Source organism: Protopterus annectens, chromosome 5.part0 (assembly GCF_019279795.1).
Source record: "Protopterus annectens isolate FY-2018-M chromosome 5.part0, PAN1.0, whole genome shotgun sequence".
Lineage (NCBI taxonomy): Eukaryota > Metazoa > Chordata > Ceratodontiformes > Protopteridae > Protopterus > Protopterus annectens.
This window is the reverse complement of record NC_056735.1, coordinates 1083820611-1083848454: the sequence shown is the minus strand read 5'-3', so window position 1 is coordinate 1083848454 and position 27844 is coordinate 1083820611. Positions and strand designations below refer to the sequence as shown.

At 38.9% G+C, this 27844-nt stretch overlaps 1 protein-coding gene across 2 annotated transcripts in view; it reads left to right on the top strand.

The window, feature by feature from the left end:
* Positions 1-27844, top strand: part of LOC122801533 (interleukin-1 receptor type 1-like) — a 786539-nt gene that overhangs the window by 315681 nt on the left and 443014 nt on the right. For both annotated transcript variants that reach the window (XM_044070955.1, XM_044070953.1), the window contains exon 7: positions 11543-11669. In XM_044070955.1, the coding sequence (XP_043926890.1) occupies positions 11543-11669 (127 nt within the window). The remainder of the gene's footprint in view (positions 1-11542; positions 11670-27844) is intronic.

Here is a 27844-nt window from a genome sequence, read left to right as displayed (position 1 = left end):
CAGTTTTTGTGAGCAGTTAAATTAGGAGGAGGTGACTTCCACAGTTTTATAGCCAGTACAGAGAAGCAGTGGTTAATAGAGTGCAGTCTGAGAAAAGGGGGTTGTAGGGAAGGCCCTGCTCTGACTAGGTTTCTTAGGTTATAGATTTGAGTGTCAGTAAAAACTTTGGATGAGATGGATGAAAGGGGCTGTGGATGGGTAGATGGATGAGGTTGGTGGGGGGGTGTCATGTATGAGTATTTTGAAGAATAAGCTATCAAGAAGCAGATTTGAACTGGCCTGTACTGGAAATCAATTAGACTTTGAACAAGTAAAGCAGTTGCTTTCATTCCATGGTGAGTTAGCTATGACTGTGGAGTCTGCATGTCCTCCCCGCGGTTGGGTGGTGTTCGAAAGACATGAGTAAGTGGGCGTGCCTTCGTTGAAGGTTGGACATCGAGCTGGCACCTCGGCGTTCGTGAAAATCTACTGCCAATCATTAGCGGACCGGAGTTCCGCTGTGGCAACCCCTAACCGGGAAAAGCCGAAAGACAAACAACAACATTGGAGAGGGACTGAAGAGTGACAGTCCTTTTGACAGAGGTAGATTCAAACAAAGGGATAAAGCTGAGCATGGAGGAAGCATTTTCCTATAGCAGTCATTGCATGATGTGAGAGGAACTGAAATATTTTGTTGGCCCGGAAGACTACAGTGTTGATCTTGGCTCTCATGTTTATATGTGCAGATGGAATCAAGATTCCCAAATATCTAAGGAGGAGATAGTTTTAATTGGATTGTTGTCACAATCAAGGATATAAGTGGACTGGGGGATTTGGATAGTCTTTTATGGGTTTTATGGGTACCAAATACCATGGACTTTTTTTGGCATTGAGCAGTAGTTTCTTGGAGTTTAGATGGTGCTGTAATTGAGGAAGGTCCAGTTGAAACTGAGTTTCATTTGTATGATGTAAGGAACCAGACCTATTAATGACCGTATCATCTGCATAAAGAAGTAGTGGTAAATGGAACAGGTCTAGAGGAAGTTTGTTGATGAAGACTGAGAATAGAATAGGTACTAGAATGGGGTCCTGATGGATTTCGGTGTGAATGAGGGAACTATTGGAAATACTAAGTCCTAGTTTTAACTCAAATTAGTGGTAGGAAAGAAAGTTTTTGAACCATGCAATGGCATCAGGGTTGATCCCAATATATTGCAGATGGAATGGAAAGTAGAACTCGGTGACTGACCATGTCAAGGGCATGAGTTTTTTTTCAAAATCTATTCATGTTAATGAAATAGGAGACTAAATTTAAAGTGGCAAGTAAACATTATGAAAAGTCCTGAAGTTATTATATCTAATTTAGGAAAAAGAATGCAACTGAGAAGATTTATCTGAAGTGACTTCCAGTCTAAGGATAATTTGGCAATTGACAAAAACTTATTCAAAAGAGGAGAATTAATGAATTTGTAACAAGCTTTTTTAGACAGATAACACTTGTATAATTTAAATACTAGTCCTGAAATTCAAGGGCATAATGCACAAAAGCATACACATATCATGCAATGTTCTATGCTTCTAGGGGCTTTTGCTGTTTCCCCTAGGCTGCACACTTACAGTCTCATTTTCTTGAACAGAGCACAGGTATTCCCGGGCATGCCACAGAGTGCTACACAGCACACTGACTGTGCATTGCTTCAACGTGTTACCTCATGCAGCTGTGGTCCACCATTGAGTCATAAAGAATTCAAAGTCAATTTTCATGACTATGGACCAGGGTTCATATTATGGTAACAAGAAAATCTGGTACTGTATGAACTTTGGTGTCTGCTCACCCGCATCACATTGTGAGGGCAGGTATTTGTAGCAGGTCTACAGAAAATCCCACAGCACTGAATAAAATAACCAACATAGAACTCCAAATAACAGAAAAGGAAAAAGACACATTGGTCACACACAGCAGACAACTTTAATCCAAAAATAGTGAGCGCTTTCACGGAATCCTTCCACTTCATCAGACTAACAGTGAATGCAAAGAACATCACATTTAAAAAGGTTCACTATATCAAATTAACCAATCAACAGTTATGCTAGTAATTATAATAAAATATAACTAATTACTAGCATAACTGTTGATTGGTTAATTTGATATAGTGAACCTTTTTAAATGTGATGTTCTTTGCATACACTGTTAGTCTGATGAAGCGGAAGGATTCCGTGAAAGCACTCACTATTTTTGGATTAAAGTTGTCTGCTGTGTGTGACCAACGTGTCTTTTTGCTTTTCTGTTATTTGTAGCAGGTCTGCCTGTACCATAGGTGATCCTGTTGCTGATAGGGATTTTCCTGGCATGTGTATGTGTGTGTGTGTGTGTGTGTGTGTGTGTGTGTGTGTGTGTGTGTGTGTGTGTGCGTGCGTGTGTGTGTGTGTGTGTGTGTGTGTGTGTGTGCGTGTGTGTGTGTGTGTGTGTGTGTGTGTGTGCGTGCGTGTGCGTGTGTGTGTGTGTGTGTGTGTGTGTGTGTGCGTGTGTGTGTGTGTGTGTGTGTGTGTATGTGTGTGTGTGTGTGTGTGTGTGTGTGTGTGTATGTAGGTGTGTGCATCTGTGTGTTTTTCAGCACAGTATGCTGCTTAACTTACAGGCAAGGGAGGGGATTGTTTCTCCTGGAAGTGCAGCACCATTATGCAGTCCACCACTGCTGTACTGCGCTGTAGGACATGTCTTCAGGATCATCTGGTACTGGAATGATGCTGGCTTCTTGAATGATCTGTGATCAGAGAGTGTGCTAATTTGCATCGAGGTTGGTGGTTGGACCACTTGCATTACACCTTGGACCATGATCATGCAGTGGCTGTTGTACATTCTTGCTCCATTTTGTTATTGTTTTTTCTTTTGAGTCATAAAGGTTCATAGGTTCATAGGTAGGTACTAGGCTTTCTGCCTTGGGGCCTATATAAGCCTAGCCAAAAAGGTTCCCTGGTTTTTGCCACCCAAAAAAAATATTTTCCTGTGTCCCTGTCAAGCAGTGTCACAGAAGTGATCCCCAGGGTGAATTTTCTACTTCCCATCCAGTCGTCAAGATTTTTCTTAAAGAGTGCCAATGAGGAGCTTTGCTTGACATGAATGGGTAGTTTGTTCCTGAGTATGGGAAGTCTTTGGGACAGGAATCTATCCCTCCAGCATGTTCTATTTATTGTGGTGACAAGGTTTAGGTCCCTGGAGCATGTGGTTCAGAGGGATTGGAATTTCTTTAAGTGTAGCATGTCCAACAGCTCTGGGTTTGACATAGCTTTGTATGTTAGGCACAGATCGCCTCTAAGTAGGCGATATGTGACGGAGTAGAGCTGGAGTTTTTTGAGATGGTCTATGTACGGCATCTGTTTGAGCCTGGTAATCCTCTTAGTGAGGTATTTCTGTGGTCTTTCCAATTGTTGTAGGTGTCTTGAGAGATACTTGCCAAACGGGGCATTGTACTCTATAATGGGTCTGATGAGGGATGAGTAGAGAGGAACAATCACCTCCCATTTTTCCAGAGGAGAACCCTTTTGTGATGAGGTGTGCCATGTATGAGGATTTCCTAACTACTGTGATGATGTGTTATCAAAAGAAAGACTACTGTCCACCTGTATCCCGAGGTCTGTTATCACACTTTCAGTGTTTATTGAGCTACCGCCTATGTGGTAGTTCATGGGTACCGAGTTTTTCTCAAAGGGGATGACAATGCACTTCTTGGCATTGAGCTTGAGGCCATGACTTTGACACCAAGCATCTGTCTCTTTGAGGCCCTTTTATAGAATGTCTACATCATTAGGTGATTCTATTATGGCTCCCAGTTTGCAGTCATCTGTGAACTTTGTTAGCCAAAGACCTTCTATGTTGGCCTGCACTTCAGAGAAGTAGATGCCGAACAGGAGAGGATGCGGACTGAACCCTGTGGTACTCCACTCGTCACTGGTCTGAAGTCAGACTTGGAGTTGGCTACTTTTACTGTGTGGGTTCTGTCAGTGAGCCATTTGGCCACCCATCTTGTGACATAGGGATTTATGCCCAGTTTAGTGAGTTTATCTATAATTCCAGAGTAGGGGAGGGTATCAAAAGCCTTGGTGAGGTCAAGATAGGCTGTGTGCACTGCCTTGCTCTCATCTACGGCTCTAGTGACTGCTTCAAAGAAGTCAGTCAGGTTTAGTAGACATGATCTAGCTTTTATAGACCCAAACTGAGTGGGGTCCAGGGTTTGGAGGTTGCCTATGTCTTTGTTTATAAGCTCCAAGATGATACGTTCCATGGCCTTGCAGACCAGGCTCGTCAGGCTAATGGGACGGTAGTTTCCAGGGTCCATGATGGCACCCCCTTTGTGGAGTGGGATAACCGTCACTGTGCGGCATTCAGTAGGCACATAGCCTGAGGTGAGGCTATGATTGAACATGGTACTTAGGTGGGGTGCCAGTTTGTTCTGTAGTTTGTATAGTATGCAGCCTGGGATGTTGCCTGGTCCCATGGATGCTGTGTTCTTGGCTTTGGAGAGTGTGGTCTTTACTTGTTCATCCATGATTACAGGGGCTTTGCATTCTTTCGGTATTAAGATGGGGCCTTTGGAGGGTGAGAAGGGGGTAAAGTTAGCAATGAACCTATCTGCCACAATGTTGGCAATATCGGTTGATTCTGTATATTTAGTGGCATTATACTGTAGCTCAGAGCAGATCTGAGTGTTTCCATTGAGATTCTTGACATAGCTGTAGAATGCTTTGTGGTTGGTCTTTGGAATCAGTGGTGATTTTATTTTCATAACTGGCTTTGGAGGATTTTATGAGGGATCTCAGCTTCTTGCTGAGACTGACCAGGGAATTCCTCCAATCTTGGGATTTTACTCTTTTTTGCAACAGCTTCTTACTTCTGTTGTAGAGCTTGTTTATGGCAGGAGACCACTAGATTGGCTTCCTTTTTTTGGAGGATGGCATCTTGGTTCTGTTGGGGATGGCACGATCCATGCACTTGTGTATGTGCTTATACAGTGCATTTGTGTAAGATTCAGCAGTCATACCTCTATTTTCCATCTGCATGGGTGTCATGGAGTTTGCCACTTCTGTTTTAAGAAGCATGAAGTTGGCATTGGAATAGTTTTTGACGGTGGTTTCCTCAATGGGATGTGGGGGCGGGATATGGATGTCTAGGGTGATTAGCTTGTGGTCGGAACTGACCAGCGAGGTGTTGACCTCTGGCTTGGAACAACGGTTACCCATATTGGTAATGACCAGGTCCATGATATTGCTGCCCTTGGTGGGGGTGTGGACAAGCTGATCCAAGGCACTGGAATTTATGAATTCCAGAAAATGTTGAGCAAATGAGTTGGTACATGAATAGTTTTCCCAGTTGATGGTGGGGTAGTTGAAATCGCCCATAATTAAGGTATTTGGTTGTACCTTAATATTTTGCAGTATCTTAAGAAATGAAGAGTGGGAATCCTGGGGGATGGTGGGGGATCTGTAACAAGCCACAACCTGGATTGCAGTCTTGCACCAGTGTTAGTTGCACTTGGATAATTTCGGATGCATTATGTTGAGCAACTAGCCTGGAGGTGTGGATATCCTCAATGAATATGGAAACGCCTCCACCTTTAGTGTTTCAGTCCAGGTTAGGTGGTCGAAAGGTGTGGTATGAATTATAGCCAGGTAATGCAGGGGTGCTCTCTGGAGCCTTGAACCATGTGTCTGTCCCTGCACAGATGTCAATACCCTCCATTATAAGCAGTGTCTCGAGTGAGTGCATTTTGAAGTTTAGACTTCTAGCATTGAGTAGTATTACCCTCAGAGTTTGCTTGGTTGTACCTGTTATAGTGTTGAATTTAGCATTTGAACCTTGCCTGAAAAGGGAACTATAGAGGTGGCAAGAGCCTTAGCCAGTGTCTAGAATCCCAGGAGAGACAGATGCAGCATCGTGGTCTGTCGACCATGTTGTCCCAGGCAGACAGATACTGGATCCCCGTAGAATGACACCAGAAGCTTAGCCAATTGTTGAAGTCAATCATTTTATCCTTGTACTGTGGTATCATTCTCGGCAATGGCAGGATGCTACTCGGGGCTAGGGTCATACCTGCCTGGACTACAAGATCCGAGAGCTCCTCCATGTCTCTTTTCCTGTAGTCCAGTGAGGTACGTCTCAGGTCATTCACATCAACATGGACAATGACAGAGTCATATTTGTACTTGTTGTGGAGTGACCTGAGTGCATGTGTTATGTGGCTGATCCTGGCACCTGACAGGTAGGTGACAGTAACTTTCTCCTTGTTTAGCCTGGTGAGTGGGACATCAGTGTGCCTGACTATAGAGTCACCTGTGACTAGTGTGTTGGGTACATTGTTTTGCCTTATGGGCTGAGGTTCAGTGGCACACTGATTTTGTGGGCTGTGTGTCATTTGGGTAGTGTTGGGGGTGGTGGATGTCTGTGTTTCAGTTTGGGAGGTCTCTGTTGCTTGGGCAGACTTTTATTGAGAGCCTCCATGAATGTGGGTCTGTGCTTTGTGTTTCTATGTGTGGGTTTTGGTGGTGTGGGTTTTGGTGGACTATGTGTTGAGTGTGGTGTGGTGCATGTGTTAACCTTCTCCTCTTGACTCTCTAGTCCACTTTTGGCTGGAGAGAGCTTGGCTTCTAGTTTGACTATATAAGAGCATCTCTCACAGGTTGTAGTGTTGGGTGGTAGGTGGAGAGAGTTGTCAGTGTACGTGAGACAATTGCTACATTGCCCCAAGATGTCCAGATTCATCAGGTGGACAGGAGAAAACACCGGGAGCTGAGCCATGGACATGCATGGATAGGTGCTTATTAATTTAAGTACTAAGAACTATTTTCCTCTTGACAAATGAGGAAAGTTGAGTGCTGTAGTAATTTGTAGTTTATTTAGTGCTTACAATGAGTTCTGAGCAAGTGCTGAGCACAAGGAAACAGTTTTGAATGCTGAAACCAAAAAACTGGCTAGTTCTAGCTAATACTAACTAGTTTTAGCACCAATCCAAAGAAGAGAAGCAGGCCACAGCCTGTTTGGTGATCCACAGTCTTGTCCCAGATGATGCAAGGGTCTGTAGGCTTGTAGCCTTTTTCTGGTAGATGCCTCAAATAGCAACCAGACCAAACAGGTATGTTAAGCACAGACACTCATTCTCCAACCAGAGTCAGGAATCAATGCACTGTGCTCCTATTCTCACCAGGATCAGGATATAAGCACAGATTCTAAGTTGTCACCTATAAAGCAGTTATTAAGCTTTCTGGTGATCAGCAGTCTCCAGGAAATAATGTAACTGCACTCCTTCTCTCACCAGGAGGGCTTTGATCAAAATTCTGAGGCACACATAGCCACATGCAGTGGTACTCAAGCTCTATGAATTTGTCTCTGAGTGAAGAAAATGACACAAAAAAGTAATAGTTTCTAGCCAAAAGCATATGTAATCATCGAAATAATCCTGAAATGGAGGTTTAGGTAGAACTGGATGAATAATGTTAATACTAGCTTCATAACCCTTGAGAAATCTTTCATCAAGACAAAACTGGTATCCAGAAAAAGTCAGGAAAGTAGTAAATCTGAAACTTTCATTAGCTGGTCTATCAGTTAGTGATTTGGTGATTAGCACAGTAGATTAAGACTGTGAGCTATTAAAAAGCTACTTCCTGTGGCAAAGGTTTGATATGTCTCAGCCTTCATTTGCCTACTGTTTAACCTTGAGTAAGTCACTTATCCAGACAGTGCTTTGGAAAATTGGGAATTTGGGCCAGGCTACTTAATGGTCTCCTGCAATGCATGCCTAGTAACTATCAATGATCAGACAAAGACAAATTAACTGGGCTGATCATTTGGCTGTTCAAAAGAGTATTCAAAATAAAAATAAAAATAATTGGCCAAGATTAAAACAGTCCAACATACATATCTGAAACTGAGAGTAAATTTTGAAATTTTAAGACAAGATATATCAAAATAAAAGGTAAAATCAAATCATAGTATTTATAGATAGAGAAAAAGGCATTAGGAAAAATATTGCAAGACTTTAGATACCTGTGCAAAAAAAGGACCCATAGTGAAGTCCATTCTGTATTAGTATGGGTATACAGAGAACTTCAGTGAAGTTTGTGTGATCATATAATGAAATAGCAGCTAAAAAATTAGGGTCGCTGAGACCACTATGACTTTTAGGGGGAAAAAGATTTCAGATGCCAGAGTAATTTTGATGGCTGGTTATAAAGGCCTGAAAGAAAAAAAATGGGAACAGCATCGGAAATAGATTTGTTTTTTAGATGGAGATCTTAGAGATGAGAGAGGCATCTAGAGTATTCCATTCTTAAAAAGCAGTTTACATCTTTATTCAGATCTTCATGAGATTGTATTCATGAAGGGATTTCAGTTTTTGAATGGAAGAGCACATAAAATATAATGAATCCAATATTTTGAGTAGAGACAAGTCTAGTAAGTTAAAATAGGGGAACAGTTTATTCATTTTACTATCACAGTACAGACCCAGGCCCTGTCAAGGGCAGCCACGGTGATGCAGCGGTTAGCAGTGTCACCTCACAGCAAGAGGTTCTCCGGTTCAATCCTTGGCTGGTGTGCCTTCTGTGTGGAGTCTGCATGTCTTCCCTGTGGTCATGTGGGTTTCCTCTGGGTGCTCTGGTTTTCTCCCAAAGACATGCTGTAGGTGGATTGGACACTCTAAATTGGCCCTAGGTATGAGTGTGTGCATGTGTGTGCCTTCTGTGGAAGGTTGGGTGCAAGGCTGGCAACTTGACACAGTAAAACTCTACTGCCAATCATGAGCAGACAGGTAATCTGCTGTGGTGACCCCTAACTGGGAAAAGCCAAAAGAAGAAGAAGCACAGGCCTTGTTAGGGTTGCCACCTTTTCAAATGGCCATAGGGGGACATTTTCAGGACACACATCAGATTTTACAGGCCGACACATACCCACGGTCAGTACAAAGGATAGAACTTTACTTTTTTGCCTAAATAAAAACTTATTCTTGTAGCAGTTTAGTTGCTTATCCTGTTTCTTGTAACATTAAGTATTTTAGATACAGAAATAACTATTTTATGCAACTATTACATAAAATATGGGACATAATTATGTCCTACAATCTCTCTACTGCCAATCATGAGCAGACAGGAGATCCGCTGTGGTGACCACTAACCGGGAAAAGCCAAAAGAAGAAGAAGTACAGGCCCTGTTAGGGTTGCCATCTTTTTCAAATGGCCATAGTGGGACATTTTCGGGACACACATCAGATTTTACAGGCCGACACATACCCGCGGTCAGTACAAAAAATAGAACTTTACTTTTTTGCCTAAATAAAAGCTTATTCTTGTAGCAGTTTAGTTGCTTATCCTGTTTCTTGTAACATTTAGATATTTTAGATAACAGCAATAACTATTTTGTGCAACTATTACATAAAATATGGGACATAATTGTGTCCTACAATCTCAGGACATTTGCCATTTTTAATATTTTTGGTCAGGACACAACCACCCAAAGAGGGACTGTCCCTCGCAAAGTGGGACAGGTGGTAACCCTAGGACCTGTCAATTATTCACCTTTAACTTCCTGATAAGTCTGTATTTGTATCAGCAACATTCTAAAGAGAAGAACTTAAAATAGTAGGGTTTTTAGAAATAATGTTATCTTGTTGTTTGCCACCTGATATATCTTCTTCAGTCCTCTGTACAGCACAGCTACCTGCTATTTTAAAGAAGACAATCTAGCATTTTCAGGTTCATTTTCTTGTAGCATGTAGGTTTGGTTTACAATGCAGTCTCTTCCTTCAAAGTACTATCAACCGTATGTGTATTGAATCTGACAGGTCTTAGTTTCAGTTTCACCTTCAAGAGGGAAAGCAACTGCATTTTAGTGTCTATGACTGGTGCTCATTTTAAATGTGACACTATACTTTTTTTTCTCAATTTTTTGTTGTTTGTGAAATTTAGATGTGCATGCTTTGTCATGACTAGTATTAATTCAATGTTGAAATGGAGTATCAGAAAATTAAATGTGACAGGAAATAAATGGAGAAAAGCTGTATGTGGCTGCATTAGACATTTATAGTAGAAACTTCATTGCAAATGATATTTCTTAGGTGAGAAATGCTAGTTGTAATTTATGAATTCTTCTTATTCCAAAGATAAGTAACAAATGAAGGTGGTACCGAAGAATGTGCCTTAGCATGTTAACTTGAAATGTCATTGCTGCATTGTGGTGAACTAGACTACTTGTTTATTTTCCTTTAGAGGGCAGACCACAAATAACTGCTTCCTTGATGCAAGTGTAAATAAGAACCTTTTCACATGAAGAATTCTCTCTGTTAGATGATCAATAAACAAAGATAGATGCACAAATACTGGTTTGATATGGTTTGATATGATAAGAAGTGCATAAAAAATTGGACACTCCTTTTTATTAAATATATCTTATTTAATGCAGTAATTATTTTAGATAACTTCAGTATCTATATAGTCTTGTGTTTTCAAGTAGTGAAGACATATGACTTTGTAAATGTACAAAATGATTATAGGATCATAGGAGATTACTAGGCTAATGGCCCCAGGACCCTTACAAGCCTAGCCAAGTTCAACCTATGTTCCCGAGGGTGTCTGGTTCAAGCAGCCAATAAAATCCTATTGTCCCTGTCCAAGGACAGGTGGAACCCCAGTGGTGAATTGCTGGTTACCCATCCAATTGTCCAAAAAGATGCTTTGTTTAACATGAACAGGAAGCTTGTTCCATAGGTGGGGCAACCTCTGTGAGACAAATCTGTCTCTCCAGCAAGTTCTGTTGGTGTCACAAACCAGGTTAAGGCCCATTGAATGAGTGAGCCGTGTGCCATTTGACTTGCAGATGTGCAGCATTTCCATTAAACTGGGTCAGAGATTGCTCTATTTGCAAGGCAGAAGTTGCTGTAAAGTGACAATTATTTCAGTATGTCCACATAAGACAGGTCTTGAAGACCCTGAACTTTCTTTGTAAGGAACTTTTGTGGTCTCTCCAATTGCTGCAGGTGTTTGGAAAGGAACACAACAAAGGGAGAGTTGTACTCTATTATTGGACTGAAGAGGGAAGAGTACAGGGTGATTATGTATGGTATGCCTTAACTGATGATACACAAGCTTGTTATAACAGAAAATGGTGCACTGGTCCTGGACATTTGCATAATTATTAATTAATAAACATATGAGTGCAGTTTGAATGAGAGGTATTTTATTTCAGTATTTAGAAAGTTTCAACTCCTAATAAAATTACCGCTCTAGTATTATAGATTGTAAAACTACTAATGCAAACATGTTACTCTTTTCATAAGGATTGTTAAAACATTGATATACATAATTAGTGTTCAAAATGAAAGTCAGTTAGCTTTAGCTCTGATCACAGGGCAGATTCAGAGTCCATACTTGCAGGGACAGCAACGAATATAGCAATACTGAGATAGTCATTCATTTTCTCTTGGGGCAAAAATCTCAAATGTAAAGTCTCTGCATGCGTCATTGGAAGGTATGAAGTTATTTGCATTTTTAGTTCTCATTTTTTTACTTTTCTTTGCAGCTAAAGACCTTGTTGTAGAATGCCTTGCAGTGCTTGGATCTGACACATCAGTATTATTTTGGATGGTTGGTGGTAACTTTATTGAAGATGTATATAAGGATAGAAGAGTGCTGGAGAATGCAACACAGTATGTATATTTTTTATGAAAAAAGCTTACTTTTTGGTTTCTTGCTGATTTTCTAGTCTGGTTGCTCAGCTTTCAAAGCCTTAGAACATTACTATGTACAAGTAGACAATGTGATGTTGTTTTGGAGAAATATGTATAAATGTATTAAAAGAAAGTGTTGGGGCGGCCCCGGTGGTGCAGCGGTCAACGTTGCCACCTCACAGCAAGAGGTTCTCTGGTTTGATCCTCGGCTGGGGTCTCTTCTGTGTGGAGTCAGTATGCCCTCCCTGTGGTCACATGGGTTTCCTCCGGGTGCTCCGGTTTCCTCACACATCCGAAAGACATGCTGTAGGTGGATTGGACACTCTAAAGTAGCCCTAGGAGTGAGTGCGTGCATGCGTGTGCCTTCTGTGGAAGGTTGGGTGCCGGGCTGGCAACTTGACGCTGTAAAGCTCCACTGCCAATCAAGAGTGGACAGGAGATCCGCTGTGGCAATCCCTAACCGGGAAAAAGCCATAAGAAGAAAAGAAAGTCTTTGGCACATCACACACAAAATGTTTACATGTGGTGTTTCACCCTGGGGAATAAGTGTGAGTGACACATTATACCAGTAGCAATTTGATAGAGGGCAGTCTCTATGCAAAATTGTAGAGACAACCTAGTCCACACATAGTCTTTCATGCTTAGAGGGGAAAAGTTGTAAGGCAAGCAGTGTACCATTTAACTGTACTTCCTGTACTTGTACTGTGAGGCATGTAGCCTGTGTGTGTGTGTGTGTGTGTGTGTGTGTGTGTGTGTGTGTGTAGGGATAACATGCATGATGTGTCTTATGAGGTAGTATTACTGAAGAGGAAGGTTCCCCTAGCATAATTACCATGTGGCCAAAAGGTCTGAACAACTAAATTAATAGCTCTTCTGGAAAAGTTCTACACATTTTGATTCTAGACAAGTACAGCTTAGCTCATTTATCACATGCAGACATTTACTTATTGTGATCAATGCTAAGATGGGATGAGGTCTTTCTTATATTATAGAGGATTCTGTTCTAGCTAATGTGTTTAGTCTTCAAAACATTTGCACAGGTAGGTATAATGAACTATATATGCAAGCAATAATGCTTGACAGGGTGTGTGTTATTCTGGAAATAATGCATGCCCAGTGCTGTTCTGAGACTTGTTGATGCAGGCAGAAGATCTGTACATCACGGAAGGGCATTATTTCCACAGCAAGACACACCCTGGAGGGTATTATTGCATTTAGAAAATGGCTGTCTGCTAAATTGTTTTGTATTTATTTATTTATTATTTATTTATTTTTTTACATTTTTATTGTAAAATAGTCCATCTGCCTAATGTTTCAAACTAGATGTAGCATTTTAATTGTAGTTGAAAGAAGTATTTTACATCCAAAATATAAACGATGTAAGCATTTAATGTCTAAACACAGACAGACAAACATAGACACACACACACACACACACACACACACACACACACACACACACACACACACACACACACACACACACACACACACACATTCAGGAGCATAGAATGACAAACAATACAATTCTGATTTGTATTAAAAAAAAAACTGTCTTTATACTTATTGTGGTAATGGATCATGTAATTTTGTTCTATTAATTAAATAGCACATTTTCAACAAATACTATTGATGATAGATAGGACATTAAAAAGATAATAAAGTAAAAGATAAGAGTTATCTAGGGTGATTTTACAGTTCAGTATGTGAAGATCAGACAATAAGTTGTTATCTGTGGTGACTCTAAGCAGTTTGGTATGGGTAACTACTTTAGTAGCTGCACCAAGCTGTGGTGGTACAACAGTAGTGTTGTTGCCTCACAGCAAGAGGTTCTCCGGTTCGATTCTTGGCTGGAGTGCCTTCTGTGTGGAGTCTGCATGTCCTCCCCACAGTCAAGTGGCATCTGAAAGACATGTGTGAATGGGCGTGCCTTCGCTGAAGGTTGGGTGTTGGGCTGGCAACTCAGCACCATAAAAAATCTACTGCCAATCATTAGTGGACCGGAGTTCAGCTGTGGCGACCCCTAACCAAGAAAAGCTGAAAAGACAAACAAACTACTTTAGTAGGTTGCTGTATTATTTACAGCAGTAATGTGGAAGTCACTTTTAGCTTCAGCATGGGACTTTGGAAAAATAATAGTATTTTTTTCCTTTTGGGATCAAGTAAAAGTAGGTTTTCAAGTAGTCACAGTTCAACTGAGTTGAAGGCATCTTGTGTGATGGATTGTAGTTGTAGTGAACTGTCAGATAAGAAGATGACAGCTGATTAATGTACATACTGAGTAAGGCAAGCTTGCTGAGGTACATAAGTTATTGATGAAAATGTTAAAAGAGCAGTGGACTGAGAATGGAGCCTTGAAGAGCATCTGTTTTAACTATGGGAAATTGAGAGAGAGAGAGAGAGAGAGAGAGAAAGAGAAGAGAGCCATTCAGCAGACTGATATCTTTTTGACTCGCAGTTAGAAAAACATAGAAAAGTTGGTTTGGAAAGGCCTAGAGAGGACATTTGAGTCAGATATTTCTCTTGAGATACTGAGTCAAAGGAGTTTGCAAGATCTAGGAAAACAGAAGAGATAAACTCTAGTCTTATTAATGGCATCAGAAAAATTCAGGAGAGCTGTAGTGGTGTTATGGCCTGGTTGGAAACCATGTTGTGCTGGGGTTAAGATATCATTTTGTAAGGGGTATTGAAGGAGTTGCTTATAAATACACTTTTCCAGGATCTTAGAAAGGGGGAGAAACAAGATGGCAATTGCCCTAAATGTTATAGATTTCAGAAGAGTTATCTCCTTTGTGGAGGAGAATAATAAAGCATTGTTTTCCAAAGTGCAGGGACATGAGTGTCTTGAATAGATCTGTTGATGAGAACTGAGACTGTGTATGCTATAGCGTCTGCAGCGAGCTTAAGGTCCTGAGCAGGGAGCTCATTAGCAGAAGAAGAACAGGGTGTCAGTTTCTTTACGTGCTGTCTAACATACAATGTTGGGACAGGCTGGAGATTGAAGGCAGGTATCTCAGGACTAATGGTTGGGGAGAACTGAAGGTAAGAGAAGCTATGATACCTATAAAGTGAGTATTACATTGGGTAGCTGTTTCTAAGGGTATAAGTCCAGATAGGGGGTTGGTGAGGATGAAGAGCCAAGCTGAGGAATTTTCTTAATTGAGCTCCAGAATTTCTTTGGATTTTTTTTTTTTGTTTTTCTGATTATATCTTGTGAATCTGTATAATATTTTTTTGTCTAGGTGAATTTGCTTCTCGATGAGGTTATGCAATCCTTTGCACAGATGTAATGTTTGAGGGGTTTTATCTTTGTGCCACTGTGTCCATGATGTGCCATGTTTTTGCTTGAGAATTCTAGCTGAATGAGTCAGCCAGAGGGTTTGAATATTTTTTGCTCTTTTATTTCTTGTAGGGACAAGGATACTTAAAATATTCATGAATATGTTGTTGAATTTATTGACAGCTTCATCTAGGCATGGTGTTTTGACTAGAGACCAGTTAAAGAATTTTAGTAAATTATTTAGTGTGTCAGGATGAAAGTTAGAAAGATTTTGGCTAGTTCTGTATTGATGTTTTTTTAGCTGGTGGACAATTTCTTTATTGGCTAATTTAGTGTGATGATCACTAAAGGAATCAGGTAGCACCCCATAGTTAACATACTTGCTGGGCCAGAGACAAGTTTCTAGTTAAGGATAGAATTTTTATGATTCAATTTATTGAACTAAGTAGAAGAGATTACCTGTTTGAACCCATACAAATTAAGACTAGTAGTTGGGGTGTTAGCTGTCACAGATAACCAGTTAGTGTTAACATCTCCTAACATAATGGTTTCATTAATAATATTTGTAGTTATCCAGCAAATAATTTCTTCTAATTAGTTAATATTATCTGGTGGAATGTATAAAGCAACTATGCATAGTTTCTTACGTTTATTAACACTGAGAAGAGAGATAAGAAGTTTTACATTTTGGAAGGCTGGTACGTTAGTTTAGAGGGGTGGGAAAGTTAGACAATTATTATATATAATTGGAACACTTCCCCCTTTTTGTGTAGTCTGTTACATCAAATTATATTGCATTCAGAAGATAGAATTTCAGAGTCTTTTATTTGGAGTCTTAGCCATGTTTCAGTAATGGCACTAGTATCTAGTCAGTACCGAAGAAACCATGCTTGAAGGTCTATAACTTTGTTTAGAATGCTACAGATATTAGTGGAGGTAAGGAGAAGTTTGTGGGTATACAGGAATTAGAAGTAGAGGGGGGTGGAATTGATGAGTCTGAGGTCCTGGAGTTTGGATGAATGCTACCACAAAGAGTGGTTTTAGAGAAGAATGGATTGGGAATAGTTATTTTTATAAAGTATATTAATTCATTCCCTCCAGTACAGCTCTTTTGAGTGTGTACTTTTAACTCCCATTGGGTCTGGCTTGAGCCTTTAAAAAAATGAAGTTATTACCTTACATTTCTAACAAATATTCATTAACAGAGGTCAAATATCAATACAGTTGTGTTTGCCATCATGTATACTTCAAGATAAAATGTTTTGATACCTTTTTGTAGCATGGTTTTGGAATTATTAATGCAAATATGAACAAACAATATCTGATGCCTAGAGGCGAAGTAGGAGCTAACTGCAGAAATGCCTGGAGGTGCACTTGGCTGTAATTTTTCCAGGTTATGTCAAAGTGAACTGAATGGTTAGAAGTTTTGTATTTAAAAAAGTAATAGGATGAACATTAAATAAATTTGAGGAAACGGGTATTAAGGAGAGTTTTGCCTGACTATAGGAAGGGTGGCTGATAGTGGTGAGTGTGAACAAAGTGAGAGTGTACTATGATAGATAGTGAGGTGACAGAAAATGAATAGTAGAGGTGTGAAGATACACAAGGATAACATGCTAGGTACAGAGGACTATGGAGTTGTTAAGGGGAGGTTGCAGTTGGATGAAAATAAAAAAAATGTTAAAGTAGAAGGGAGGAAGTTAAGGGGAAAAGATGAGAATGAAATTGATTTGCTGGAGATTCCAGGCATGGTGATTCCTTATTAAGGGGATGGTGAAAAGGTAAGACTTTAATACAGAATAGTCAGAGGAATGTAGAATATACCATGGTGTGGTAGACTGAAATTTTGAATTAGAGCAAGTATTAGGAAGAGAATAATTAAATGAGTGAAGTGCATAATGAAAGGTTTTCTGGGTATTATGTTTTTGGTCAGTATTATTAAAGGAAGGGTAATATTGAAGGACTTGCTAAGGAGGAGGAGGAAGAAGTGAATATTGTATAAAAGGAAAAGGGAGAATAAAACATATACATTGTAATGTTAGAACAATAGAGAAGAGTAAATTAAATGAAGAGCAGAAGAGAATAATACATGTTGAGGGATGGCGACACAAGAATGTAAAGGTTTGGGTGAGTGCTACTGGGTAATGAGGTACTAGTAGGGACTGGTGAGGATAGTAGGAATTGGAGTGGATAGGAATGAGGAAGGGGAGGGAATATGTGCAGGATAAATTTACATAAGCAGGGGGTGGGTGGTAATTGGGGGCAGTATAGGGGACAGTAGTGATCCTGAGCACAGGAAGTATGAACAGAGTGATGGAAGTATTGGCCCAAGAAAAAAAACAATTAGTGACAGTGAAGGTAAGGGAAGGTTTAAACAGCACTGTGAGATTTTTTTTTAATATAATGTGAGTAACTCAGCAAGGCAGTGGAGCAGTGAAAGTTAAAAAAAGATGCTCAAAAAGATGCTCCTGGGTAAGAAAGCCATACATTAAAACCAAGACAAACTACTTATGGATGAGAGAGCCCTACATAGCAAGATATAATGAAATACATTAACAAATGAAGTGTCATTTTCCTTTAGTAGCACTGGCTGCAAGCTGATAAGGTGACAGTCTGTATTATGTCTGCAGTGAAAAATATTATGCTTATCTGTTCCCAAAATAATTCCATTACTCTGCAATGCATTCATTGACTGATGCAAGGAATTATCAGATTTTGCGAAGCATGTTAGGTATCTCCATTGTTTCTTCATATTTAACTGTACTAATTTGTAATCTGATACCAGTATTAGATTGCGATCTGATACCAGTATTAGTTACCTGCACCACCACTGCCTCTTATTTTTCAGCCTTTACTACGTAATTAGCAAATTGTGGATTAACTTTACCTATCTCACTATAAAAACATCTTTTTGGCCTGAAAGATTGTTTCCATATTTACCCTAGCCTGGTCTTTCATTGACTTGATTTCACAACTCTATCTAGACATTCTTCACTAAAAATATTGAGTTCAGTTCTACTCCATTGTGCATTTGTCTTATTTTTATTTTTTCTGCCAGACCGAGTCATGAAATATACTTTTATACTACTCACTACAGCAAAAAGCTTAGTTAAACTGCAGTTTAATGCCAAACTTCCCAAAATTATATTTGTGTGGCTAAGGGGCATATCTTCATGGAGAGCTCACTGTCATGAGACATCCTGCATGAAGATCATAAATGTTACAAATGGATCCCATGATCTAATGTGCCAGATGCTGCAGACAGATCTAGAAGATCTGCAGATGCTGCAGACAGATCAGTAGAACTAAGATAAAATAAAACTGTTGATCTCTCATATGAGGATAACTTTGGTACCATAAGTGTGTCTGTCTTTGTTCTGTGGCATCTTCTAAGGAGCAGTTGGAAGGGATTAAATTGATCATGTGATATAAGAAACAACATGAACTACACACATACAACTTTCTCAATCACCTTACCATCAAGAAGTTAGGTGTATGATCAGGGGATAAGTCTTCATTTTATGAAGATACGGAGAACGTTTCTGAAGGGTAGAAATTACCCTGATTTCTGCTGTTGGAAAAAATATAAGCACAGGAAGGACCTCATAATATGACCCTATATATGCAGACAAGATCCTACAAACTTTGTTGGACCAATGACCAAGCCACACAGAGGTCTTAACTGTATAATCAAACAAGACTTCTAGATACTCATCTGGGTGAATTTCATCCACCTCCAAGGCAAGGAAGCTCCAAAATATTCAGTGCTAAAATTATGAGTCACACACTGGAGAGTTTAACCTTATCTAGAAAAAAAAGAGCAACTGACTCACAGTCTAAAAAAGAAAAATCTTCAGATTTGTCGGATTTCAAGGGCTACGCAGTCTGTCAACCACCTACAAGTCTGCTGTTCATCTGTTACATCTAGAGGAGATTTCCACAAACAGGATCATTGAGTTCCTGTAGAAATGTATAACTGTTAAGCTGAACATTCCTCATCCATTCTGACTCATTTATACAGTAACTGAGCACCTCTCTAGCCTCATTTCAGCTTTCTGTCTTCATTCTAAGACTATGAGCTCCATGAAGTATGCTCAGTACACATGAAGAGAGATTAAGAGTCCAAGACTAGTATCACTGATCTCCTTATTATAAGTATTTAGAATAACAGCACAGTTATCTGCATTATATTCAAATATGGTTGGTCCTGTACATGATTTAAATCAATACAACCAACATTTCTTTTAAGTTCTTCTTAAGACCAGCACAGAGCTAGGTGACTGTATATGGGGAAGCTTCATTCTAGAATGGCTAGGTGGTGGACAGAGTATGACACTGGTTCCACCAGCAAGCTAGTGGTGATGACCCTTAGCTGGAAGACCATGTCACGTGTATGCCCTTTATAATGCATCCAGTGGATATAACTTGATTGCATTTGGAAAGAGCATAATTTAAGTCTAATATTCTGTCATTCTCTTCACCATATTTATTTAATCTGTATACAGAAGCTGCCTGTATTGTATGTACATGTGTTTTTTTACTGCAATGTGTCTTATTCATCCTGAACTGTATAAGTTAATGTGTGCACTTTGACAAAAGATTGTCAGATGTGAGTGTTGACTTTGTAAGTCACCTTCTGCCCCCATTTATAGTCCAGTCCTTTCTCTGTCAGTATGTCACTATATCCAGTGTGAAACCCTGTTGTTTCAGCATCGTCCCTGTTGGTCTTTGCCTGCATTTTCTGTTTGCTCATGTGTACCTGCTTCCATATCACTGCTCTTCCCATGCCCTGAGTTTCCCCTACAGCTGTACCCATTTACCATTCTTAAAAAATATTGGCACATGTCCAAAAAAAAAAAACACACACACACACACACACACACATATATATATATATATATATATATATGGGTCTACTTTAGAACACCAACACGCCAGTTCGCCGACACACAAACCACCGACACCAAATAACCGACAACATTTACCCATTTACCATTCTTAAAAAATATTGGCACATGTCCAAAAAAAAAAAAAAAACACACACACACACACACACACACACACACACACACATATATATATATATATATGCACTACTGCACTACTATTTCAGGTTGTCGGCATTTTAAACTGTCGACCATATGGTGTTGGCCATATGGATGTCGGCATTTTGAAACGTCAGCAATTTGAAGTAGACCCAGATATATATATATATATATATATATATATATATATATATATATATATATATATATCCTACTGCCACCTCCTCTTTCCTATGTCTTTGTGTTACTATGCTTGCTGTTCTCCCTTTTCTGGCCTTCCTATAATGTTATTTCCTCCTCATTTCAATGAATAATAGTACGTAGAAACAGTGCTGAGAGCTAATTATTGAGACCTTCACCTATTCTCGTAACATCACAAAGTTGCACATGTGCACTGGCTAAGTCATGTGCAGGCTACATTTTCACTGCTGGTGTTTAAGAAATCCCTAGTTACAGTCATGAAAAAGATGACTCCCTGCTAGCCCTATCATGTCTGTGAGCAATTTTCTTTGAATTAGTTACTGCATGGGCCATAAGATTCCTAGATGTTAATTGATAATTACCTGTGAGTGACAGCGTGTCTCTTGGCATCTTTGTGGTAGCCCATACTCTGGTAAAGTTGTGTTTCTAAATCCACAGGTATATTAGTGTCCCTAAAGATTTTATAAAGGCATTAAAAGTGAATCATAATTTATGATGCATTTCAGTAATCAGAAATCAGCATGGTATGACATATTTCCATTTTTTTTGCTACCGTTTTACTCTCTACATTAATGCATATTTTTTTTCAAAATATCCATTATATCTTGTTAAATTATGCTCGAGTAACATATATAAATTCAACTAATTGCTAAATTAACACTTTGTTGATTGTCTTGTTTTATGTTGACATTACAGATTTTTTGTGTTGATACTTTTAATATATTTTATATGGTTCCCCTTTATAATCTCACAATACTGAAATCTCAGATTTCAGTATCTCAAGACCATAAAAGCGAACGCTCAAAATCCTGAAACCCTAAAACCACGAAACACAAAATCGCGAACATTAACACACCATACACCACACAACACATACACCATCCTACCCACACTGCAACAAATCAAACAAATAAACATACACAAACACAGTAACACACATAAACACACCTAAACTACATATAAGAAGGGGGGCAAGCCACCCTGCACCCCCCACGCCCCCCACACACAAGCACACACTTATATATACTAACTCCAAGATCGCACAAACAGGAAAAGACAGCAGACTCACACCCAGACATTCTATAGTCCTTCGCGCACACACACACATATACAAACACCAACACATCCAACACTTAAACACTCATACTTTCACCTGCCTACCCTAACCCACACGTACAACTTGCAAACACACTCACAAACATCCAAACTCCCACCCAAAACCCTTACAAAACACTCACTTACCTTAAATCGCACCTAAATCTGCACACAACACCAGACACCATCCACACAAACCACCGCACGCAATGTAGCGTAAAGCCATAACCGTGAATTTGAGATATTCAAATTCACGATTATGCACTTTCGCTATTTTAAAAATTCGCCTTTATGGTGTCTAGATACTGAAATTCGAGATTTCAGTATTTTGAGATTATAAAGTGGAACCATTTTATATATATATATATATATATATATATATATATATATATGTGTGTGTGTGTACACACATGCACACATACACACACCATGCACATATATCTATATATATATATATATATATATATACACACACATATATATATATATATATATATATATATATATATATACATATATATATTTATATATATATATACATATATAAAACAAAGAGAATAGAAGTGTGTAAATCACCAGTGCTAAGTAACATTGCTGGCTAGGCTCTGTCTGAATCAGTATGAATTAGTTATCATTTTTCAGATTCATTATAATGTTCATTTAATTAAATCATACCAAGAAGAGACATCAGAAGTGAAAAAAAATCATTATACCAAGTCCAAAAATAAGTGTATGGGTCACAAAGTGGACCAGTAGTAATAGACCAGTAAGCCTGCTGCCTATGACAATTTAGCTATGGAGACCATTTCATGTAAATGGCAAGCCACTGAACTGAGTGACAGTGGTTAAATGAGAACAGTGAATTAGTACAAGAACACTCATCCATCTACCTACTTCACTGAATAAACTACTGGAAACTTCAACAAGGTGTTTTTATTCCTCCCACAGGGAGGGTATCAGAGAGACAGGCTCCTAGATCAGCTAGCTAAAGTGATTTTTTCTGGACTTATCCTTTATACTCTGTTTCATTACCCAAAGGCTGTAGCAATAGGTAGTGATGGAGACAGCAACTAGTAAATCAAGAACTTCCACCATATGGCTTATATCTTGCTTTGTCACTATAGCCTGTTTCAGTGCTCTTAATGCTGCCAGCACTGTACCCATCCATTGATTAGTCCCCAATCCCCCCTACATTTACTACTGAACAAGAATCCATGATGTATAAACTTCCCCACTGCAGGTAGCTGCCCCCTCTCACCTGCAGAGAGCAAGCTGACCTCTCCTAGAAATGAAGCATGACCTCAGACTTGGAGAAACTGAGTTTCATTCACATACAACAGTGAATTGCTTCAGTGCACACTGGAGATAACAGTTAGGTGACCCTAAGGGGACAACATTGTCATCTTGGAATTATGAAGTTTTTGTGGTAAAGGGGTGTCAATACTTCTTTGATTGTTTGAGTTGTGTTATCTGAACTTAGTGCTTGTTGAAGAGTCATCCTTAAGAATCTGGTCTATAAGAAGGACCAAGCAAACCACAACAACAATCCAAAATGTGATCTCCCCCCACGAAGCTTCATTTAAAAATTAGATTCTTTCCCTATATGGGCTACTATGAACTACGTGTGGTCCTCTACCTGGGAATGATGTTTATCTGTGAGCCCTTGTTGGCTGAGTGACTCATATAAACTGGGCAGGTTCACTCTAAACATGCTGTGAGTAGATGTCTTGTGGGTTTACCAGTGACAATGCAAAAGGTGGGAATCTGGTGCAGTGCAAAGCACAAGCTGGTTGAATTAAATGAGATCAGATCTTGCCAATGCAGTCTGGATCTGGGAGATGGATATCACCTCACTGGTGATAAGGAGATAAAGACTACGTAGAAGAAGAAGTAATGCCACTTAGATTTACATTGTCTTAACTACGTGCAGTATAAATTCTACAACCAGATTACTTGACCTCAGTTACATCTTTCCTTCTCAAATGTTGACTCTTCAGAGTGACTGTATGTTGGTGTGAAGATACTTATAAGTCCCTTACTCCATTAAATGCCACTGGAGTCTGTGCTAATTGACAAGAGTGTTAACTCAATGCAACAATGAGTTGTTGAATGGAAAATTCTCCCTTTTAGAAGCTGTTCGGAGTATTTGGGATTCTTAGAGAAAGTGGCCGTGGCTACTGGTAATGCTATTTCTAAGATTTCAGCATTGAGATGCGATTACTGGAGACATCTGGAGGAACATGATTGGAAGAAACAGCTTCCATAAGCAAAATCTGAATGTTGAACTGTTTTTTAGAGTTCTGTGCAAGGCATGGTTTGTCCTTAGTAATACATAGAAATATTTCAAGCACAGGCATTAATGCCCTTCTGGCTTGCCAATATACCTAAAAACTTGTTCCTATAGTAAGTGTCCAGGCTGTTTTTAAAAATATCTAAACTAGTGCTTGCTGTAATAGAATTTGGAAGTCTGTTCCATACATCAGCTACTCTGTGAGAGAACCAATTAGTACACTTCTCATTCCTATAAAATCTTTTTTAATTTTTTCAAGTCTTTTGGGTTTATAATACCGTGACGGGAATGGACCCCATTCCTAAGTCAAAGTACGATTAAAGTTAATGAAATTAGTATTGTTTCACTCTTTGATGTCAGCCACCGGGATTTTTCGCAGCACCCGCAGTGTGCCCAGTAATAATTCCTTCTGCAATTTATATGCAGTTACATGTATTGGTAGCATATCTAAATACGATTGTAGACTCTTCTTTATAAGACCTGTTGCTCCTACTACTATTGGAACTGTCTGGGTATCTTTCTTCTACATTGCTCTTGTTTCTGCCTGCAGATCCTGATATTTTATGACTTTGTGTCTCTCTGTACGCAAGACACTGTAATCACTGGGTGTAGCGATTTCAATAAGCAATGCTACTTTTATCTTCTTTTCTTGGACCACTATGTCCAGTTTTTTAGCATCTATCTTTTGAATTGTTGGTAATGAGTGATCCCATGTGATATAAAGTTCATCATTTTCTATGATGCTTTGTGGCTTATGTTTCCAGTGTTTTTCAGCCACTTCAACACCATAATGTTTGCACAATCCCCATTGCAACAGTCTTACCACATTATTATATCTTTCAGTATACAGTCCTTCTGCCATTAGTATTTCAAAACCAGCAACAAGGTGTGCGACTGTTTCCAGTTCGGTTTTACAAAACCTACATTTGTCTGTTTCTCCCACATGTTCAATGGACTTTGTAAACCAGCATGTATTTATTAACCTTTCATGTCTTGGTTTGAATTTGCCTCTCGTTAACCATTCCTGCATTCATTCCTGATCAACACAAGGTTCTTCCAGAAGTTTTCTATAGTTACAACAACATTTATGCTTTTTCCACATTTCTTCCCTTCTCATCTGGTCCTTCACCTTATATTCTTTCTTTTGTTTTTTTGGCATATTCAGTTGTGCCTGATTTTTATCTCCTTCTGGTTTGATTTCCATTCCTGCTTGACGCCGACATGCTTCTGTTAAATTAAGCAGAGAAGTCATCTTAGATTTATTCTCCTCATGTTTCAAAACTTTGACTACATTTGGGTCTTGTAAGGTTAGCAGATATGGTATGGAGTCTCACAATTGCAGATCTATACATGTAATCAGTTTCAAGGAGGCCCATCCTTCCTTCGGAACGGGGAATATATAATCTTGGTATACACTGATTTTTATAAATCATTTGGTGAGAATGAAGCATTCTTCTTGTTTTCCTGTCTAATCTATACAACACATTTTGGGGCCAGTCAATAACTCCAAAACTGTAAGTTAGGACAGGAAGAGCAAATTAGTTTATAGCTTGGATTTTGTTCCTAGATGTCATTGCTGTTTTCAGAATTAATTTAAGTCTTCTAAAGTATTCTTTACTAAGTTTTATTCACATTTGTTTATGTTTTATTATTGATCCTTCACCAATTCCCAAATATTTATACACTCTCTCTTGATCAAGTTCTTTTATATCACATTCTTGTCCCAAACTAATGTTTTCCTGGTGCTGCAGTTTTCTTGCTTTAAAGGTTGCTTTTGTACTCTTATCAAGACCAAATGACATTCTTATATCATCTGAAAAAGTTGTGACAACCTGCAGCTGTGCTTTCATTTCCTCATTTGATGAGCTATACAGTTTTAAATCATCAACAAAGAGAAGATGAGAAGTCTTTACACTTTGTCTGTTTCTAGTAGCCAAATTGTAGCTATGTCCTAAGCTGTTAAGTAAACAGCGTAATGGGTTAATGGCAAGGCAGAACAGCAATGGTGTGGTCTGCCACTGTTTCATGGTCGCTGTAATGTAATCAAGTCAGTGTAGGGTGTATCTTATAATTAAGCACTCTTTTCTCCATGAATGTGGGATACTGTCAAATGCTTTTCTGTAGTCAATCCATGCTATACTTTAAATTCTTCCCCTTTTTACAGTTCTCCAGTATGACTTTATTTAACAACAAATGATCCTTTGTTCCTCATGACTTTCTTTTATTGCCCTTTTGTTCTACTGCCATAATTGAATTGTCTTCTAAATGACTATAAACTCTGTCAGCATTTATTCCCATGTATAGTTTATATGTCATCGGAAGGCAAGTCATTGCTCTGTAATTTTTAGGGTAGCTTGCAGGTTCACTCTTAAGTAGAAGCATTGTTTTGTCTGTTGTTAGCCAGGTTGCTGTCTGTTCAGGGTGCGCATATAAAAAGTTCTTACTCATGGCTAAATCTTCGTGCAAAGATGTTAATACTTTCAACCAAAGTTAGGTACTGCATCTGGACCTGGGGTTTTCCAATTAGAGGCTTTTCTTAACTTTGTTTCAATCTCTCTGGCTGTTACTTAATCCCATTTCATATCCTGTATCTTTAAACTTCTTATTCTTTCTTTTACTTCTTCTATTCATTTAGCATCTTTGTTATTTTCCACAGGAATTTCATAGATACTTCTCAAAAATGTATCTATTTCCTCTTTTTTTGCGGTCTTTTAATTCCTTTTACCTTATTTCCCAATTTTCTATAAAACTTTTTTGGATCATCAATCAATTGCTTATTTTGTACTTTTCTTTGTATTTATTTTTGTATCTTCTCAGTCTTTCCACCTGTGCTGAAATTCGTAGTTTATTTGTAATAGTGCATGATAGATCCTGGTCTGTTCTAATGCTGCACATTGCTGTTATCACATCTATTTTTCTTAGTATTTTTGTTGATCTGTTTCCTCTTCTTTAGTCTTCTAATAGTGATACTTCTTGTCTTAATTGCTTTTCTCTATTCGATACTTCCATAATGGTATTCAATTTCTCCCCTTCCTTTCCCTTGCTACCGTTCCATGTTCTTGTGGTAGAACTGTATCAGTTATTAATTTAGCAGCACAGTAATATGTCCTATTTACCTCTGTTATATCACATGGCCCTTTATGGACAGTCTTAATTATTGCATGCATTTGTTTTATCAGACTTCTTACTTTTTGGGTTTTATTGACCTTCTGCAATCTGTTTCTCTCATTGATCTTAATATGTCTATACATGTCTATTAAGTCAAGCAACTCTTCTCTTAGCTCATTTTATTCCAAACTGAGGGCACATCCCTTGTTTTCAATTTCCTGCAGGCATTCTATAGAAAGCTCTCTAGCATCTTCCTGTGGCACCTTCTCTTCAATTTCATCCTGTGCCATCTGTTGCTCTGTCATAGGGGAACTCAGTAGTCTATCACCCCGCAACACTGACTGCATCAGAGTTTCCACAGTTTCCTGTTCCTTTCCTTGCTGTCTGTCTTCAAGTGAACATTTATACTGATTTCCTGTGGAAGGCTCCAAAATATCTTGATATGGCACCTGACCAATTGCTTCCTGTTCCACTGGTTTCCCCTTAATTTGGATAGCCATTGCTCTGTCCTGTTGTGGTGCTGGCTGCATTCGATTTTCTACACTGAATCCTTCACTTCGTAGGTACTCCATAACCTCACTTTCTTTTTCTTTAACTTCTCCATAGGTTGTCTGATGATTCTCTAGTACTTTTTGATAACCCCAAACATTCCTAGAGGTAGTTGTCTCTAAATACCCTATATACATGAATAAGATCTCCTATTAGATATCTGTGAGAGTCATTGTACAAGTTCATATATTTTAGTCTTTCATAATAACTTAAATTTTCACATCCATGGATGCTCTTGGTATATTTCTGCTGTACACGGCCCAATTTGCTCATGCTTGTTTTCCTGTAGGGCTTCCATATTGTTATTCCATACTCAAGTTTGGGTCTAATGTAACTAACAACATGATGATATCATCATTTCTGATTTCCTAGACTTTATAAATCATTTTATATACTCTATAGTTCTATAACTATCATTAACCAATTGGTTGATATGATTAGAAAAACTCATAGCTGGATCTACCCATATACCCGGTCTTTTAATGAGTCTACAGTTTCAATCACTGTGTACTGTATTAAAATTCACATTTCAATTTATGTCTCTCAAATCTCAAATGCTTCGTTTTTGATGTACTTATAAGCATAT